The 20,631-nt window shown below is 38.5% G+C and overlaps 2 protein-coding genes across 2 annotated transcripts in view; one reads left to right on the forward strand and one right to left on the reverse strand.

Annotated features, from left to right (window-relative positions):
• The first annotated feature begins 641 nt into the window (after positions 1 to 641).
• napgb (N-ethylmaleimide-sensitive factor attachment protein, gamma b) lies at positions 642 to 11,153 on the forward strand. The gene is made up of 12 exons (XM_072668429.1): positions 642 to 853; positions 3,678 to 3,745; positions 3,884 to 3,968; positions 4,737 to 4,754; positions 4,888 to 4,918; positions 5,754 to 5,863; positions 6,590 to 6,656; positions 7,433 to 7,503; positions 7,701 to 7,779; positions 7,971 to 8,050; positions 9,084 to 9,213; positions 9,387 to 11,153. The coding sequence occupies exons 1-12, from the start codon at positions 798 to 800 to the stop codon at positions 9,522 to 9,524; spliced, it is 933 nt and encodes a 310-aa protein (XP_072524530.1). The 5' UTR covers positions 642 to 797; the 3' UTR covers positions 9,525 to 11,153.
• Positions 11,154 to 12,578: 1,425 nt separating this feature from the next.
• The window catches only part of piezo2b (piezo-type mechanosensitive ion channel component 2b), a 67,816-nt gene continuing 59,763 nt past the window's right edge, over positions 12,579 to 20,631 (reverse strand). The window contains exons 46-54 of the mRNA XM_072668619.1: positions 20,462 to 20,620; positions 19,638 to 19,785; positions 19,107 to 19,295; positions 18,879 to 18,971; positions 18,240 to 18,409; positions 15,872 to 16,003; positions 15,700 to 15,779; positions 13,898 to 14,120; positions 12,579 to 13,547 (exon numbers count right to left, since the gene is read on the reverse strand). Coding sequence (XP_072524720.1) covers positions 13,295 to 13,547; positions 13,898 to 14,120; positions 15,700 to 15,779; positions 15,872 to 16,003; positions 18,240 to 18,409; positions 18,879 to 18,971; positions 19,107 to 19,295; positions 19,638 to 19,785; positions 20,462 to 20,620 — 1,447 coding nt within the window. The 3' untranslated portion in view covers positions 12,579 to 13,294. The remainder of the gene's footprint in view (positions 13,548 to 13,897; positions 14,121 to 15,699; positions 15,780 to 15,871; positions 16,004 to 18,239; positions 18,410 to 18,878; positions 18,972 to 19,106; positions 19,296 to 19,637; positions 19,786 to 20,461; positions 20,621 to 20,631) is intronic.

Here is a 20,631-nt window from a genome sequence, read left to right on the forward strand (position 1 = left end):
AGAATGTGCCGACTGAAATTCTGTTTGCTGGTAATTCTGTAGATGTGCCGGCCAGCAACACCAGTGCCAGGTGCAGTGCTAGCTCCTTTACCAAGATGAAAGGATCCAGTCCCCCTCTCTGAAGAAAACATTTTGTTAAATTTCGAATTCCACAAAAAGAGGCTGAACTTCCCTGAAGCCCCAAATTGTCAATACAGCAATAAATGCATTTTTATACTCATGAATACTTATCCCAAACCGATGGAGCACCATCAAACCAAAGAACCAATGCTGGGGGGCTTTATAACCCTCTTGCCCATGCCTGACATTAGGCATGGTGCCAGTAGGTTAATGTGGTTCATGTTTATCTGCTCCAGAGAGTCCTATACTATTGCCAATGTAACTGAATACATTTATTAGAAGTATGAATATATGAGTATGAGTGTCAGCATATATATATATATATAATTTATATATAATTTTATATATATAATTTTTTTAATAAAAAAAGGAAATGGTTTGTTAAATTGAGGGAATGATTTATTAAATCCAGGGAAGGTTTTGTGCAGAAAGTGTCTGAATATGATTTTGATAAATTACCTTCATACTTGATGGGCTCTATAAAAGGCTCCACAGTCTGCCCTGCGTTTCTCTTCGGCCCCCGTAGAAAAACAGTGTGACGTTGAGCTCCAGTGTAAAGTCGGATAATCCACGTAACGGCTCCGCTCCAGCCTGCCATACTGTTTACCATCCATCCTGCCTTCCCTTCCTCTCTCCTCACACCCCGTCTGCTCTTCTCTGAGGGCTCCGTCTGCACCATGGCCGCGCAGAAGATAAACGAGGCGCATGACCACATCGCCAAAGCGGAGAAATGGTGAGGAAAGCCTCATCGTGTCGTGTCGTCTTCAGCGCAGGCCCGCAGGAAGGGCCGTTATAGGGCCGTTAGAGGACCGTTAGCCTTGAGCTAACCTTGCTCTCTGAGCAGAGATGCAGAGCACAGGGTCGGTCAGCGGGGAGGTCGTGTTCTCGGTGTTCTGGGGTCTGATGACTCGGACTAGGGGGCTGGTTTGGTGACTGGTGTGCTGTATTTAAGCAGGATGTGAGATTATCGGACACTGGGGTGGGCGGTAGAGTGGTCTGTAGCTGGCGGGGTAGATTATAGAGACCGTGCGCGGATTGCGTAATCGCGCGTGCCGTGCAGTGGTTGCCCTGGTGACGGCTGTAGTGGTGCTGATGTTGATCGCATGAGGCTGGCGAGGCTGGCGATGCTGTCGTTTATAGGCTGTTTAAAAGAAAAGCAGGGTGCGTCCCAAATGCCTACTAGCACACTACTAGCACACTTAATAGTATGCAATAATAGTGCTCTGCTGTTGCTGGTCCATTTGTTATGGTGGCATGTAAAGTGTGTGGTTTGGGATGTAGAGAATGAGGTAGGATTGCAACGTATGAGATTTTCACAGAATGAAACCCCTCTCAGAAAGAAAAGAAATTGGTGGGATTCTCTCATAATATCGGTATCAAGCAAATGTACATGATATGTGAACCATCAATTTTCATACCATGGTATGCCTAAAAACCAGTATACCACTGCCACCCTAAAACAAGGTGGGTTTCTTGTACCTTAACTGAGATCTGCACTGATACTGTTACTGCTGAATAACAGTCTACAGCATAGTTGATTTGATCAGTCCTCATCAATGAAGATGTGTCTATTAGTGTTTTAGAGGAGCCCATGGTCCCATATCACAATACTTAAAGATGATACACAATATTTATCATGATACATTTAATCAGACTAAATGCATCAGGATCAACACAATCTCAAAACCTGCTATTCAGGCACTCTCCCGTACTGAGTAACTGCACTTCGTCTAATTAAACCAGTCTGATTACACTGTTAGTACCTGCAGGTGATCAGTGTTTATTAAGTACTAACAATATATCCTCCATATGTTTAGAAAAGTATATTGTTTCGTCATATATATATATATATATATATATATATATATATATATATATATATATATATATATAATATCGTCATATTGCCCAGTTCTACACAGCAAATTCTCCCGTCTTGAATCAGGATCACACTGAATTGAAACCTTCTCATTGTTTCTATACACTCTCATCTAAGTTAAGAAATGAACAAATACTCCCCAGGAAACAAATTTAAGAGCACAATTTCTATTACTTTGTTCAATTTAACATATTGAAAGAGTGCCATATTTTGCTTGTTTTTCCCCTCTTAATATAAATGCAGTAAATAAACAATCATTGTGCACTAGACACTTGGACGTAATGTACAAACCAAGCTGTTTAGCAGTTATATCCACTGTCTCTTCTTAATAACCTGATTTCACAGTGCTGTTATTGTAACCAACACACTTTAAATGCAAACACACACTCTCTCAACTGTTCTAGAGAACAGTGAAATATCAAGATTATCGCAGCACTGAAGCAAGAGAATACTCCCTGTGCCTGTGTTCACTATACAGTGCACTGATTTTGGGTTCTAACATTTTGTAGTGGTGATATGAGTCACTTTTATGTGTTCCTAGATCAGATATGGATCTGATTTGTGGGCATGGGACATGAATCTGAACAGTGTCAGATCGGACAGTTAGATCATGCATCTCTTTGCCTGTACGCTTGTGATTAGTGCTGTTGTCATCAGTCAGCACTGATTACTGTTGTGCTACCGATATTGATATGTGCTGCTTAGTGGCTCTCTGTGTGTCCGGGTCCAAATGATTTATCGTTTTCATGTATTTTCATGAGTGTTACAAAATTGTAAATGGTGAATCCCCCTTATCCTGATACAGTGATTTGGGCTATCCAAATATTCTACCTTATGTCCTTCTAGTTACTGTTTTATTTAGGCCGCTGTACCTACGGACAGACACTGTGGTAGCACAATTGGACCCTGTTTACACCTGGTCACTTCATAGATGAGTATCCCGACAATATTGTAGCTACATGCATTTACACTTGGTAGTCAAATGCGCCTCAGTTTAGTCAGACTGAAATCTGATTGCTGTGTGGGACGGAATATGCAAATCTGCTTGTTACAAGGCAACCGATTTATCTTTGTTTTACATGTCGTTATGCATTTCTTCAAACTTGGGGGAAGTTACTATCTTCAACAGTCCATGCTGATGTGTTTTCATACTGGATGGGGAGGAGTTTTGTTGACCGAATGCATTTTGGAGAGACGGGTGTGGCTCAAATGTGTCTTAGACCACCTCCAGAATTGTTTCTGGTTTAAATGAGTCTTGGGTGTGTTTACACTTGCATTGTTATGTGGCTCGGCCTTATCCAGATATAATCCTGATAATAAAGACGCAGGTATGAAGTGAACAGGTATAAACAGGGTCTTAGACAAGGTAGCACAACTCGCCAGAACATCGGCAGCGCTGCCTCAAAGCATCAGTTTGCGCACATGTGCCGTTTCAGGGAGTCGTTTACATTACAGACAGACAGGTCACTTATGTTAATGAATGGAAACCATCAAAATAGCCAAAACTGATTTGAGGAAAAAATCGGAATTGATTATTAGGGCTTGTAATGTGAATGTAGCCTTAGGGACATTACCAATCTAACATGTCTGTAATGGGTTTTGTATTAGTAGCTGAGTAACCAGATAATGATGATAAACATAAACACCGACTGTCTGACTTTTGAGTGTATTTCAACAGCCTGAAGACCAGCATGACAAAGTGGAAGCCGGACTATGATGGAGCAGCATCTGAAATGGCGAAAGCTGGTGAGAACACACCTGATTCAGACAATGTTTGTTGGAGTTTAAGTGATCAAGCATTATTGATTTCTGAAGTGTTTTAGGTGTCATATGTCCTAAATGGTTTGTATTGCTGTAATCAGAAAATGTTGTCACTCTCCACAGCTGTGGCTTTCAAGAATGCCAAGCAGTTTGAGCAAGCGAAAGACGCCTACCTGAAGGAGGCAGAATACCACACTGAGAACAAAACGTATCCTTTTCCTCAGAGCCTGAATCAGACTAGTCGTGACTTAACCGTACAGTGGCTTTAAGCAGTCGAGACTAAAATATATTTACACATTTGTTTCATATCATTATAAAAGCACTATATTTATTGAGTATTCATTTCTACAATGACTATAGAACACACAGTGTTCAGTATATGGGACTGTAATGTCTCCCTCTGCTGGCCTCAGTGGGAAGCTCATGCACAAGTCATGTGCTCCAAGGGCTAAGCCACACCCTTGACCTGAGGCTCAGCTCCAGCACCCAGGTGCTGTTCATGATTGGACTGATTAGGACGCCTCTTACCCTCCTCAGTTTGGGGGGTTCTTGGTTAAGTCACGGGCTCTGTCCAGAAACTTTTGCTACTTCTCCTAAGAGGTAGAGGAATCGAGGAGAGGAGCAGGAGGAATGGAGAGAAGGAGCAGTAATTGGGGAAATGGGACAGCTGATCCCTTTTTAGATATGATGTTGACTACTGATGACTGAGCCAGTCATATCACTCGCTTTCAGCACACCCCTAGTACTGCCCAGCCAATCACAGCTGTTGCATAGAGCAGCACATATATGACCATTATGTCCATGTAATTGTGAATTAAACTCCTGGTCATTGCAGAGATCCGTACAGTATAATCTAAATATAATAATATTAAACATTTTATATATATATATATATATCTTGCGTGACCTACACTGTGCTGAAGTGCTGAAGTTTCCTTCCATCCAGCCATGTTCTTTACTTAACTTTAAACAACAGATTGTTCCATGCTGCAAAGTGAGTGCTCTAAATGCTTCATTTGATCACAACAGTTTTTGTTAAACAAATCTACAAATAACTGTTATTAAAGTTATTAAATACATACAATGTAACATAATGTAACATAAATTTATGATATGTTTCCCTTCAGGGCAATTGAACAAGCAGGTATGATGTTGAAGGTACGTTTTTATTATGCTTATACCAACAAAATAACTGAGAATCACCATTTCCCATCATAACTGAGAATTACAGTCATATCAGAATATTATGACCACCCCTGGTTTGGAATAAACTTGGTCCAGGACATCACAGATGCCATGTTACAGGGTTCACACCTGCACATATAATTCAGCGAGCACACCAGTCAGCTGTAGCAGAGTGCAAAGCGATCATCATGGGCTAAGGATGTGTTTTGACTGGTGCATGATAATAGGGTACCAGGAGAAGGGCAGTAGCGTCTCGGAAATGGCTTACTACCAGGGATGGTCTAGAGCCGCCATAGTGAAGGTGTACTGAGAATGGACTTCTCGCAAATTGATGCCAGAGGAGAACGTCAACTCTGGCTTGTGGTACGGAGCAATTGACACTCTACTGTCAGCTGTTACCTAATTCAGTTCATGCCACAGCATATGTCATATATGCCATGCCATCTCGCTAGTGTCAAGGGTGGTTATTCCCACTATTAGGAAGGTGGTCATAATACTCTAATATGACAGTGTATTACATAACTACACACTTTAAACTACAAATTATATATTTTAGGAAGCTGTCCTGTCCACCTACATTGTCAAATATATTAATTCAGTTGCTGTTCCTTTCTTGCATCATAAAGGGGAAATAAATGTTTCTGTAAACATTTTGAAGAACTAAGGAGAGACCATCGTTTATGTGTATTGATGTCTTATTACTAATTGAAGTCTTGGCTCATTAAATCAAATAATGCAAAACAAAATTGCTTTTGGGTCGACGTTCCAGCCACTGATTCTGACACAGTAGTGGATGTCTCCCTCCTAGGACATGAAACGATTACCAGAGGCTGTCGCACTGATTGAGAAAGCCAGTGTGATGTACGTAGAGAATGGAACATCTGGAACTGCGGGCATGGCTCTAGACAGGGCTGGCAAGTAGGTGAAACCATTGATTGATTAAAGATTGATCAACACAAAAGATTGATTGAGTTTCAGAATCAGTGATCTCAGTTTAAGCTGGTGTGTATTAAGTCTAAGTCTAATTTTTAATTCACAATATACAGTGGCATGCAAACATTAAGGCATTTCCTCTACCGTTGAAATGTTCCTGTGCCACTGGCTACAGCACAAGACCAAAGCATGATCGATCCACAATATATATAATTTAATAAATATAACAATTTCAGAGTAGGTATTATATATATATATATTTTTACCTTACTAAATAACTGAGAATCCCCATTTTTCACCATAAATGAAAATTACACAGTCATGTCAAAATTTAATGACCACCCCTGGTTTGGAATAAACTTTGCCCAGGACGTCACGAATGCGACATGAGAGTTTGCTGTACACATAAATAAGCGGGCACACTGGTCAGCTGTAGCAGAGTGCAAAATGATCGTCATGGGCAAATAACTATGCTCACCAATCTGTTGGCCAAGGGGTGCACAAACATTTGCATTACACCGTAAAATTATGTATTTATTTGTATGTATGTATTTTATTTGTAATTTTGAAGCCAGCTTTGCGAGTTGACTGTAAATCATACTCGTTTTGTATTGAGGAAAGAAATGCTCACAATTAAGAGTTGTGTTTATATTAGTACTACATTTTGCAGTGGCCTGGGCTATGTCTAACTGGCAACTTGCTTTCTTACAGACTTATTGAACCAATGGATCTGGAGAAAGCAGTGGACTTGTATCAAAAGGCTGCATCTGTTTTTGAGGTGGGAATTTTAAACAACTGCCATTGATAGCAATACATAATACACATAACTGAAACTGGCACATTATAAATTGTAATTAATGACTTAGAAAAATGAAATGCTACAAAATGTTTAAGTAAAACTGATCGTGAGTTTTAAGTTGCTAAAGCTTTTTAAATTTTGTGTATGAAATTGTATACCATTGTACACTGAGCCATTTAGACAAAATGTAATGGCTTGATGACTGGGTCACAACTTCTGCAAAACATCAGGCAGATCTTGTGGGGGGTTATCTGGTATGCAGTGGTCAGTATCTACCAAAGGTTGTCCAAGAAAGGCACTGGTGAAACTGGTGAACCGATGACAGGATCATGGGCACCTAAGGCTTATTTATGCAGTCTGTTGTGGCAGCACAAGGGAGACCTACTCAATATCAGGTGGTGCTAATGTTATGGCTGATTGGTGAATGTTAAGTGTACAGACAGGCACGTACAGACAGGCATTTACATTACTTATCATTGAGACAAATTGAGTTATTGAAATTGAAAGAGATAACAGTTTAAAGGTTATTTATTTATTGGGAGGTTATTCATTTACAATGTAAGAACAGACTAACATCATTAGTTAATCTAAATTAGGGTTACTTCATTACTTTTATCACCAGAATGCTGGCATAGCTAAGTTAGCAGCTTAACTGATCAATACCAGCGTAGAAAAACTTGTGCATGTTGCCACCCTTATGTCATAGAGATAAACAAATCTCTTGACTGATGAATATTCATGTAATTTATGTTTAGAATGAAGATCGCCTGAGACAGGCTGCAGAACTGCTGGGAAAAGCCTCCAGACTGCTGGTGCGGCTACGCAGGTAAGCACATGATCAGGCTGATCTGCCTTAATACACAATGCCACATTTTCATCTTTTCCACTCATTCGCCAGCCTTTCTGTATTCCTGTAAACAACTTGCAGTGGTGCAGAGACTTGGGCTAATTATAGCTTCACTGGAAATACTGCAGTGCCTCTCATTTTACGTGTCCTGCCCCTCTTCTCTGTCTCCTCCACAGACTGGACGATGCAGCCGTCTCCCTCCAGAAAGAAAAAAACATGTACAAGGAGATTGAGAATTACCCCACTTGCTTTAAGGTACACCATCAGGCTTTTAAACCTGTAGTTGATGTCTTAGGTCATAATGGAAAAATGCACAGGCAAAACAGATGCACTAAAACTGTTTTACAGAATTGCAGAATTACAGATGTTACTGGTTCTGGGATATAATTTTTACTGTGTTCTTTGGTTTTGATTAGTTGTTCCACTGTTTTTTTTTCATTCTTCAGAAAACTATAGCTCAAGTATTGGTCCATCTCCATCGAGGGGACTTTGTAGCTGCAGATAAGTGTGTGAGAGAAAGTTACAGGTATGAGGTAAAGGTCATCCATTTAACTGGACGTTTATGCTTTACATTTGACGACTATCCATTTGTGGGGGTGGAGAGATAATGCAGGAGTATGTATTGTCAACATGTTGAAATTTAGGAGCCTGATTACAATTTAGGTTATGTGATTTTACTGTGTCTTTGAAATGTGTATTATATCTACTGTTTATTTGTATTGATTTTATATTTACATGCCTAGGGATTCCATATTGAAATTTGCTAGTCAGTGTGAAGCATCTAAAGCACTGAGTGCATTTACTGCAGAAAATCAGATTTTATCAGTAATCCGATCAGTGCATTTACACACGCTTGCATAATTAGATAATGGGAATAATCTGTGTCTACATGAGGCAGGCAGTAATCTGAGTTCTGCTTTGTAGCGGGTCAATAAACACACACAATAAGACGTGATGTAGGTAAAACATTCTTTCTTTTTTTGTGGGTTTTTTTAAATACACATTGAGCCATTGAACTAGAAAATACTATCTTATACTATACTTACTATCTAGAAAAATTAAGAATATTTAAATCCTTCAGTTTCAGCATTAATTCAAAAGTGCTTAGTTGTTTATTGTACATGGCACCTAATAGCACAGTAAATAAAAACAAAATATATATCATATCATTTTCATTATTTTATGTGCTTAAAACTCCAATTAATAAAGGCTAAAAAACTTAAAACAAAAAACTTGAAATGCCAGTCATTAAACAAAATAAAACCCCTGTACATCTCACCCCCTGGAATTTATAAGAAATATTGGAAATATAGCCCAGATTTTAGATATAGGTGCATGCATAGCCTAAGCCTGTACACCTCCGCCCATTTTACTGTGGTAGGCCACATCCATATGTATAGTTTTGATCAATAGTTTCAACAAAAAAGACAAATGAAAATGTAATCTAAAGTGCTAATGAAGTGATAAATTATGCAAAACTGCACTTCTGGTTTCTAAATCTGCATTCTTTTTTTTTTACATGTCTAAAAATGTTGCGTGAGTTATTGTTTTTATTGTAGTCTCCCAGGGTTCAGTGGCAGTGAGGACTGTGTTGCCATGGAGACGTTATTGGCAGGTTATGATGAGCAAGATGAGGACCAGGTGAATCGTGTGTGTAACTTACCTCTTCTCAAGTACATGGACAATGATGTGAGTGTTGGCTACATTCTGCAGGATCTTCCTCTAAAACACTGAAGAGAAGAAGTGTCAAACATAAACAGTTTTTGCATTGAACTGATGTGCATGTATTTTACTTTAATGACAAACATTATGTGTAATGCAAATAAGAGACCAACCATGCTCTTCTTTGACCTTTGGAACAGTATGCAAAGCTGGCCATCTCTCTGAAGGTGCCCGGGGGAGGTGTGAAGAAAAAGAAATCTCCGTCTGCTCCACAAGGGGGTGCTGGAGGAGCACCACCAGCAGAGGACGAAGACGAGTATGAAGGAGGACTGTGTTAGCCTGCAAACATTTTAGCCCTTCCAAGTGTGTGTGTACATACATGTGGGCATATGTGTGTTTGCGTATTTGGTGACTTAATGTGACCTCCCCCATTGTGTGAGGTGGATTCCGTTCAGGTCCTGATAAATTCCTTTTCTGTCTAGACCGTCCAGACATTAGGAGTCCACTCAGAACAAACACACTATAATGTGAATGGTGTAAATTTACCTTCAAAAATACTTAAGAGGCTGTTCGGTACACCTAAATGATAAAGCTAAAGCTATTTAAGTTTTAGATCTAAATGTTAAATGTCAGTTTATTTATTAAATGTCTTTAAAGATGTATTTTTATTTACTACAACAAATTGTATTGTTATGTGTACAGTATCAGTTCATGTATTGCTGTTTTAAATATCAGTCTGTAAATTAGTGATGTCTCGTATCAAACTGTATATGTAGTTTATGCAATGATATACAAATGACCATCATGTACATAGATCCTCATATAGTACAAAACTATTCAAGTTTTGTTGTTGTAACTATAAGGGTTCATTTGGACAAAAATGCTAATGTGACTAAGTGAAAAACACTGAAAATGACCAGCATGATTATGCTACGTGACACGTTTTATCTCCAGCTAATCTTAGTACACTTTTAGTTGCCAATTTTGGCTTGACTACCCTGTTAATGGGTAGCTGTGTTCAGCGCAAAGCAGAGTGCACACCCCAAAGAATATGACTGAGCAGAAATGTTAGCTGTATGTTGTTTGAGGCAGCTAAGCCAGCCAAACAAGCTCTGGGTGAGCGGCCATTATTAGCTATAAATGCCACTCTTAAGTCAAAGGCAGTTGTACTGCTGAGTGCACCGGTGTGCTATCACACAACTACAATCGCAGTAGATGAATTAATTATGAATTTTTGACAATTCACTTCTTGAAAGCACTGCCTTGTTTTCTCTATACCGCTTTTATTCCATTGGAAAAAGATGAGTACACTATAAAAAGCACTGAATTTACTTGATTTATTTCCACACCGTCATCACAGATCTTGCCAAGAGTAAGTAAGTAAGTAAAAGAAAAATAGTTTTGATGTATTTTATTCACCCAAAAATGATGTAAATGAATGAGTAAATTAACTGCTTTTTCAGTGTACTTATCTCTTTCCACCACATTTTTTCAGTGTATAATTTGAGTTTGCTTTCAAAGTGTGAAGATCAATGTTACTGGTAGGAGGTGAGTTCTAGGAATGTGTACATTGAAAAGTGGAGGAAAAATCGGGGATAAGTCTGAGATTTGAGATTTCTGAGAATTTGGGCATTGGGCAATTGAGTCATGACCTGACCTGACATGACCTGACAAATGTAGAATGGTGCAAGGGCGGCACTATTAAGTTAAAAAAAAAATGGGTACATGAGGATATTGGGAAGTGGCATCGGAGTTACGTTTAACACAAAAACTGTATTTAAAAATGAAGCTATATGTTTGCATTGTGCATTCTAATCTACTGCAGAAACATTGACTTTTTCACAAAAGTGACCAAAGGCACAATTGTCAGATCAAGTATGTCCGTCTAATGCATTTCTCTAAAGAAGATGATGATAATGGTTAACACTTAATGTATGCACAGCAATAAACACCTCTGCTGGTGCACAGCTCCTGTTCCTTGTATTCTTATTGGGTGTCAAAGAGGTACTTTACAAGTAAACTACCACAGACTTCTCCAAAAGTTAATCTGCCAATCAGTGGTCAGAGCTCTGAGGTTGTTCAGAGATGATACCAGGATTTCCCCAGGTTCCCAACTGGGGAACGTATCTACAGGATAGCTTTCCATGTAAGCATTCATGCACATTTCAGTATACATCCTGTGCACTAAGAGCCCTTGGTACAGACATGAAACTTTTTTGTTCCTATTTATATTTCATGAGGGCGTAGAGTATGGATCTGAACTCCTGCCCTGTTCCATCTTTAGTTCATCATTAATGTATGCAAGTGCTGCTGCTGCTGCTGATGTTTTTTTTTTTGTTTTTTTTTCTCCAATAGGGCTTTGATGTACAAAGTGCATTAGTGGTAGTGGGGGAAGGACTGTTTAAGATAACAAAAATGCCATCAGTGCCACACCTCTCCATCTTCAGATAGACTCCTGTTAAACAGATTTATCACATTTCTGTGTGGGCATCTAACCTCTGTTGTACTGAAAATGCACACAAGCACAGTCTTAAAGGAATAGTCCAGCATCTATAAACCTGTTCCGAAGCAACTGCCCATTAGGGTTTCAGGAACATCTCATGGTAACCAGTAATCTCTGATAACGTCTATTCCACACACTGAGATTAGGTTAAAAAATGCTGCTCTTTTAACAGATTGGTTATAAGTGCAAGCAAACATAAAAAAGAAACTAACCTTGCTCTTCTGATATGTGCTTTATTTGAAGGTCATTGCTCGTGTTCAGCTTTCTTTTCCATTCTGTCGTACCGTTACTTAGTAAACCCAAATTATTCACATTTCTTTGGCCCTGTAAAAGCATAGGTACATGTGATGTATTGAAAATGTGTCAAATAGTAATTGCTCTTTCATGCTACAATAGCTTTAAATAATGCATAGTTCGGAAATGAGGACAATTTTCGGATTCAAAATCACATCTGATAATGCTCCCAGTTTTCTCATGGTGTCTCCATTATTGTGTTAGAAGGCTGGAGGTCATTCAAGTCATCACACCACTTTTTCTGTCAGCTTCTGAAAACTGCACCATGTAATCATGTATATTCTTAATATTTGTGTAATCATGACACATTAAAAGCCCTTTTTCTGCTACTAGTTCTCACTGATATATGTAGAAATCTTCACTCACTATACCACCAGTTGTTTAATTAATGTGAATATTATCATATTGCTCCACCCATTTGAAATATAAGCAACTAGTCATTATCTGGCCTTCACATATAGTCCTATATCTCTAAGTCTGACAAACATGACAAACTCCCAAGTCTTATAACCACCACCCCCAGAAAGTTCATGCTCCATCAGTGATCAGTGTCACATTATCATATGTGCTGCCCCCCCCCCCCCACCCCCCCACTCTGGATGGCACCTATCTAAGAGCAATATTTTTTTATATCTGCAGATGAAATAAAGTCCAATACTCTTACTACACAATGAAAAAGGGGACATCTCGTAAAGAAATGACTGGTGCGTGTTCCTGAGAAAAAGACTGAATGAAAATGCAGTTGTTTGTACAAACTAAATAAGGCAAGTGAAGATTGTCAGATGATTGCTGTATTGTTGAGATTCTCCACGCTTCTGCAAAACCAGAAGTTCTCTCACTCCTCTTCAGAAAAAAATAGGTCCCTTAAAAATCTTCTCCCTTTTAGCCACTTGAACATAATCACATTGGGATTGTTGACTGGCCTATCAAGCAACGAAAGGCCAAGAGGGCTCATGCACTCCCAGTTGTGAAGAATTTTTTATTTGTAGTGGTGCATGATGGGAAGACCTCATGTCCATTAAAAGCCCTTAAAAATACAAGTGGCTGCAGATCAAACGCCTCTTACTGGGCAACTACTGCACGTGGCAGACCAATGCGTTACTGTGTGCTCAAGTGTCTGCTTCAGTAAGTGGCTGCTTCAGTTACAAATTAGTAGTCGTTGACTGCTGTATCATCCACCTGTTAAACAAATGCATGCCTACAGCAGCATGAGTCAACAGAAAGACTTGTGCTATTCCATGTTGTGAAGGATCTCCTCGTACCATGAGATCAGTGTTCTCTTCCCTGCCACTGTTACCATGATCCTCGTCCTCACTCTTTCTTCTCTCTGGTCCACTTGATCATTGTCTCTGGAGAGCGGTAGAGGAAGATGAGTTTAGCATAGAGATCTTCCTCCAGGTCCAGCTCACCAGTCTCTCGTACAAGGAAGATGTCTGTGCAGAGTTTGAGGATGCGGTCAACGTTGGGAAGCTCCTCAAACATTATGGTGTGCGAGATTCCGCTAAAGAACTCGCGCACAAACTTGCCAATTACCAGTACCACGGACATGTACAGACCCATGATGCTGAGAGAGAGAGAAATTCAGCTCAGTTAAAGCCATGTTCATCTTATATACAGTACCTCATCTTATATACTTCATAACAAATACAGTGCATGCAAATTCAAGTTTAAATATGACATTTTGACTGCAGCTTTTGTATGCGTGTGTGTGTTTAAGGTGAGCAATATAATGCTACAATATGTTTTTTATTATAAATTTCAGCACAAAATTTCATGGATCTCATGGAGTAGAGTAGAGAACAGTGCTCTACTGTTGCAATTGCTAATCCTGACTGACCCTGGCTGTCCATATTGTGATGCAAGGTGGTATTAAAAAAGGGTTTACTCATTTTTTATTTTGAAATGCCCACTTACCCATATCCAGCCAGGAAGCCCAGGCTGGGAGGGCTGACCTGATCACTGAAGATATAGAGTTCCAGCCTGTCACGATTTGTAGATTCAAACTCGGAATAGTTGACAGATTTCAGCTTGATTTTGCCTTCTTCTATCTGGTTCACAATCCACCATTCTTGGACCTTTCCTTTACTGCTGCCAGTAGTTCGGTTCAGAGCAAGTTTAATATCTTTATATATGGAACCTGGAATATATAAAAGTAGTTCATATCAGATCTTTGTTCAGACAACACACTGATATAGATGACTTGTGCAGACTTACATTTACAGTCAGCTCCAGAATTATTGGTAACCCTCAAGAAGCTGGACAAAACCGCTCCTGCTAATCAGGTATCTAACAGAAATAATTCCTACACGATTGTTTTGTATTTAAGAAGAGTTTTTAAAAAACATAAGAAGAAAATCACTGGCAAACCTAAACATCTAAATTACAGTGGTAAAGCAAAACAATGTTCTCTGGTAAAATCAAATGAGAAAAGCACCTGATTTTCACTGTCAAGCTGGTGGTGGATTAATGATGCACTAAGACTGCTAATGATCCAGGGGCTCTTCTGAATATCATAATGGCATAATGAATTTAAACTACACAAATACAATGTGCAATACCCCCCCTTGCAATTAATGGTCAATTTGCAATTATCTGTAAATAATCTGTAAATAACATTGTCATTGTTTTTTTATTCTCTATTATTTAAGATGTGTATATATTGACCCTAATGAAATTAAAAACAAATTGAAATGACCCCAAACACAAACAAAAAATCTAACAGAAACAGATGTGTCTTTAGTCTTCAGATTGTATGTGAAATCTATAGAATCATGTGGTGTGTATTAAAGAGTAAAGTCTATCACTGAAGATCCAGGACAATCAAGGGACTAGAAATGTTCTGATTGGAGAAATGGTATTCCTGATTAGAGGAATAAACTATAATAGAAAATATAATCCTCTAAACTATAATAGAAAGATATTTTAACACAGTAAAATATTCAGCCTACCCATTTGCTTAACCTAAAATACCACTCATTACCATGTTTTCTTTATTTAATCTTTTAAAGTTTGGGAATTTTAAAATGAAGGTAGACATTTATGTGCCTTATACATATTCCAATCATTAGGGAATTTGTAATTTGGCAGCTTGGTCACTTTTGGTCCTTGGAAGAGATAAAGGCGATAAAGCAACATGTATTTGTGCCACATAGTCCATAATTTCATTTCATGACCTAAATCTAGACTAAAGAATTTAGTTCATGTTTTCTTATTCATATTTCTTATCTTTCAACTCAGCAATGACTTAATTTCTTTGTTGTTTATGAAATGGTTCACTGAATATACAAACATGAGATGCGGTAAAGATGCCAAAGACACAAAGTAAGATTGACTAGTTCGTGTCAGGTGTACAAAACTGCCTTCCTAGGCCATAACTAGGACCATTCCAGAAACAAAACTATACTATACTATATAACCCTGGCCATAGCTAAAGGCTGTACCTTGTGTGTACTGCAGGATACTCATTAAAAACAATATTCCATGCAAAGTAATGCCTACACACAATAATGATAACATGCCAAATCATTGAAAATAGGAGCAGCTATGAATTGTAGAGCGAGCATCACACTAAACACTCACTCTACTAACACACTGAGCACTTGCTCTTAATACTATGATGCTTTTGGGAAACAAGGCTTCGGTTGGTGTCAGTAATTAGATGTGTTACAGAAACGTTTTGTTTAAATGTCCTAAATCTCAGTCTCTAACCATCTTACCTTCACTTAGCTGCTCAATGGGTTTGGCGTTGGAGTCACTGGGTGCCCGAAGATATCTTGGAAAAATATTTTTGATGGTCCTAAAACAAATTTTTAATGAACCAATTCATTACCCTCAAAAACAATGAAAATGCAACAAATTTGAACATATTACTGTAAACTGTAGACTCACACACAATCATTCTGTAAATCTGTCTTTCCAGTATTATTCAACAGTTTAATAAGATGGCTTTTTGTCTGTTCGTCCAGGGTGATTATGTGTTTTCCTGTTGCCATTTCAGCTTTGGCTCCTAAACTCAGGTTCCTGAAAATCAACCAAAGCATTTACTTTTAATACATATACTTTCATACAGAGACTGATTTTTAAAATCATCGGCATCTAACAATACAGCAGACCATATTACATGTCTACATGTGCATTGCTAACACCAATACTCATACATTATAAATACAAATACTGTTTAGGGAGGATGTAGAAAAAAGGACAACACAGGAAATATGGAAATATAAATATTAGTAATAAAAGACTGTTTATAATTTATGGGCAACTTTGGGCAACTTTCTTGACTTACATTTCTTGCCATATTTCTAACATGCAATTAAATGTCATAGTCAACAAACCCCTAGACAGTCAATGTATTATATGTGTTTTATCTCAAGCACACCTGATGCAACTAATAAAGCCCTTTATTTGCTATCTGATTTGCAAATGTGTGATTATCTCCGGGTGGTTGAATAATTCTGAGACTGCAGTAGTCAATGTCACAAAGTGGCATTGTAGACCTGTTATATTAATGCTGTTGAACTAGTTAAATTGTTCTTGTTTGACTGATCTATTGCGAACAGTTGAAAGTTTGTAAATGTTACTAATAAACCAAATTTGCAATGTGTGTGCACAAAGAGAACTAACTAATTAAAATAATATATAAACTTAACACAAAAAGTAAGGACATTCATGTTTGATTATTTCTTTGTTTCTTGGCAATAAATCTTATACCATTGGAAAGTAATTTTTCCCTTTTAAATAGTGCCACATTTGTAAGGAATATGCATTCGTGGGATGAGCAGCAGAGCTGAGCATGTGAATTGCACCCATGAAACATTTGCCAAATCTTCTTTGCCATTGCCAAATAGTTTATTTTGCTATTGCTATTGACACTTTTTTGAGCTTCTGGTACCTCCAGGTGAGCATAGGCCCTGTACAATGATCAGTAAGTGTCTGCTCCAAGAATCGGCATGCCACATTTGACTAATCTGGATAGGGTCCATGCGATAGGGCAACTTCAAGCTGGTGTTCTGCAATCCCAAGTTGCAGCATTATTTGGAGTGAGCCCTAGTATCATTTCCAAATTGAAGGCCAAGTTCCATATAACGGGGACAGGCCACAAAGTGGGTGTCGCAAGAAGAGGACACCCCAAGAGGATCGCTTCCTCACTCTTTCAGTACTTAGAGTCAAAGTGTGGAGAAGATGCGGAGAACGCTGTGCTGATCGTAACATCTTTTACTCAGTAATGCTGTGCTGTGTAACATCTTTTGGTGGAGGCAGTGTGAGGGTGTGGGGTGGCATCTCCCTCACTGGAAAAACGAGGCTTGTCATCATTGGAGATATCAAATATCAATGCAAAGAGATAACGAGATGAAATTCTGCAACCAGTGGCAATCCTATATCTGCACAGTCCAGCACCGAACTCTATCCTCTAAAAGGACAACACTCACCCCACAGAGTGGGGTTTATCAGAGACTACCTCCAGAATTTAGGAGTGGAATGGATGGAACGGAGTTGAACACTTGTGGGATCAGCTTGGGCTCCCTATTCGTGCCAGAGTGACCAACACAACCACGTTGTCTGACTTGCGACAAATACTGGTTGAAGAGTGGCTGTGTATGGTTTTTCCACACGCTACCAAGGCTCCTGTTTGTTAAATGAATAAATTGTTAAATTGCCAAGATGTCTTGTTTCTTCAAACTTTAATCATCCAGTCCACCAATCACCAAACAAGTCAATGGCAGAATAAGCTGTTTGGCATTGGCAGAGAGGATTTGGTAAATTTTTCATGGCCGCAACCCACATACTTAGCTCTGCTGTTCAACCCACAAATGCATGTTCCTTACAAATGTGGCATCATTTGAAAGGGAAATTAACAGGCTTTCCAACGGTAAATAGGATTTACTGCCAAAAAAGTGCCAAGTTTCTATATAAGATAAGATGCAACAGCAATGACCAAGAGTGACTCAAAGTAAAGCTGACTGGCAGGGTTAAGAGGATATGCAACAAGGAAAGTCTTAGAGAAAGCTTATTCTCTTCTCTGACACTCTTTAAACAAAAAAATGTTCTTTAGAGCGATACTGTAGAACAACCACATGTGGTTGCCTAAAAACATAAACTTTCCAGGAATTGTAATTTAAAGCTGCAGTATGAAACATTATTTGGTAAAAATGAAATAGTTAACCTTAAGTAGTCAGCAGAAGACTGAGACTTTTAGGAGTAAAAGGTTCATTGATCTCTTCAATAGGCTGTTTAGTGAGACAGTAAGTTGTACCTCTGTATAGACCATGTCATGGTTAAAGGGAAATCAATGTTCTGGTTCAGCATGCGTATTAGATTATCCCTGCTTGGGGGGCTGATGGTCCAGAGTGAGTTGGAGCTTCCTTCCAGGTGGGCTATAGTGACATCCTGATACACATATGCCTCAAGAAACTGCAAGGCTGTCTACACAAGAAATAACACATTTTAAACACTTTTCACAATTACCATTTCACATTTAGAGTTAAGATTAACAAGAAGTAAGAACTAAATAATAGCAGAGGCAATGTTTGGGACAATGCGACGAGGATGTAAAATTATTATGTGAAATATTGTCTTTAATGTACGTTAAAAAGCTCAATATACATTAAATAAAATTGATCCTAACAATTCATTTAAATTAAATTCGTATAATGCTTTTTACTATTAAGATTTTCAAAAAGCAGCTTCCCAGGGACCCAACACAGACTAATGAGCTGAGTATCATCCTTAAACCTAGCAAACAGTATATCACACTTTATAAACATATATAAACACAGCATTTTGTCAATTACTACTCAACATCAAATATGGCAGGTTAAACTATACAGATTAAATATCATACTTCTAATTTAAAATGAAAAACATTCTTTTTGCCAGTAACGAACTTACTTACCGAATCGTTATTATAAACTTTAATGAAAGCATTGAACTCTTCTGAAGTGATGCTGTTTAGGTTTTTCTGCTGAGCACTCATTGTGAAGATTGGCTACATAAGAGTAAAACAATGGAAAAAGATTAGGAGAACAGTAGAAAGATCAGGAGAATAGTAATGGTTCTAATAATGTTAAAGATGTTGTTGTTAAGAATCTTAAACTATCCACCCACCCACAAACACACATACCTGGAACCCTCCAAGTGTGAGACTGACAGAGATGTCCAGAGGTGTGTTGACAACACCAGCCACTGATTTGACCAGAGACATGAAGAGCAGGGGGAACCAAACAATGCAAATAAGCAGCATCACAATCATGCCACCCATCCCATACTTCACCACCTTCTTCTTCTTCTGTCCCCGTGGCTGAGGGTAGCGCTGGAACACACAGACAGAACAGGTCAGAACAAAAATCTTTTTATATGCCCTTAATTTTATTGAACTTAAAGCTTCAACTGTATACTTCAGGGTTTTTTTTGTGTGTGTCTTTTGTAGATTTTTGTGTTTATTTACATAAAAAAGACAAGTATATGAAAACTATTAATGTATTAATAAATAAAAACATAATATAAAATATAATAAATTTACAGTGCAGGACAGCAAGTATTTTCAGTCCGCTTGTCGGATCAGGCAAGTTGAGGTAAAGCTGAAGATGTTAAACCCTGTTTGTGTTTATTATTTAATAAATACTAATTGTATTTATTATAGCAAGCCTCTTACCTTCTCTGACTCTCTCCAGCACTTCAGCACAAAGATGTGGGCATAAATGTCCTCCACACAGATCCAGCTAGACAAGCTGAGAGTGGTGTCTGTCCATACCCAGTCCATCACAGCCCGCAGCTCCGTCAGGAATGGAATCAAACGGAACCTTTACAACACAGACAGAAAATCATTTTCCTTCCCAACAAGACGAGCCAGTCCAGAATATTTAGTCCAGGATTTTGTTCTGTTTTAGACTGTCTAGTACAGACACTTAAGAATTACACAAACCCATTTATCCAGCCCATGATGGGAGCTTAGAAACAATGGAACTGATCGAGGACAGAGACTAATGGCAGAGTACTGGACAAATTCAGTTTAAATGAATGGCACTGAAATTAATAACTCAGTTAATAGTTCTGTTAGTTTCAGAGTAGGATCCCTGTAAAGTGAACTGAATCAAGAAGGAAACAAATGCTTAATAGTTCAAAATGTAGTTTTTGAACAGATGAGCCAATTCAGAATGACAATTTTACAACCTGAGCCTGAAACAACCAATAATACGTTTTGCCAGTACAACTTCATTTAAAATTTTTGGATAATTTTATTCTGTTCATTCTCTGCCTTTGTCAATCAAACTATTTACTTTAACTCAATGTTGGTCCATTAAACTGCACTCATTACTTTTCTTCTGGTGCACCATTTTACAAGCTTAGATGGAAACAATTCACCAGACCATTCCTGGAATTGAAATAAATCAACCATTGTATTTCCCAGCAATCCACCATCTTTACTTATGTTACTTCTGTCCAAATAGTTCAGCATTAAGATGCATATGCTCTCACCCTTGGAAGAGGAAGAGGTTGACGTAGTTGTAGCTTTTGGTCAGAAAGTTGCCCAGCACACGAGTTGGGTAACCACAGCGGATTTGATAGGCCGAAAGGCCAAAGTAAATACACTTCACAAAGTACCAGAGCTGGGCTACTCTATTCTGGCTGAAACGCCTAGTGAAGAG

Source organism: Salminus brasiliensis, chromosome 23 (genome assembly GCF_030463535.1).
Source record: "Salminus brasiliensis chromosome 23, fSalBra1.hap2, whole genome shotgun sequence".
Lineage (NCBI taxonomy): Eukaryota > Metazoa > Chordata > Actinopteri > Characiformes > Bryconidae > Salminus > Salminus brasiliensis.

Bases quoted from the DNA above. Each gene is read 5' to 3' on its own strand.
- napgb (XM_072668429.1), top strand. From the start codon at position 798: ATGGCCGCGCAGAAGATAAACGAGGCGCATGACCACATCGCCAAAGCG. The intron at 4,919-5,753 runs GTACGTTTTTAT...TCTCCCTCCTAG, and splicing joins AAGCAGGTATGATGTTGAAG to GACATGAAACGATTACCAGA. The intron at 5,864-6,589 runs GTAGGTGAAACC...GCTTTCTTACAG, and splicing joins GCTCTAGACAGGGCTGGCAA to ACTTATTGAACCAATGGATC.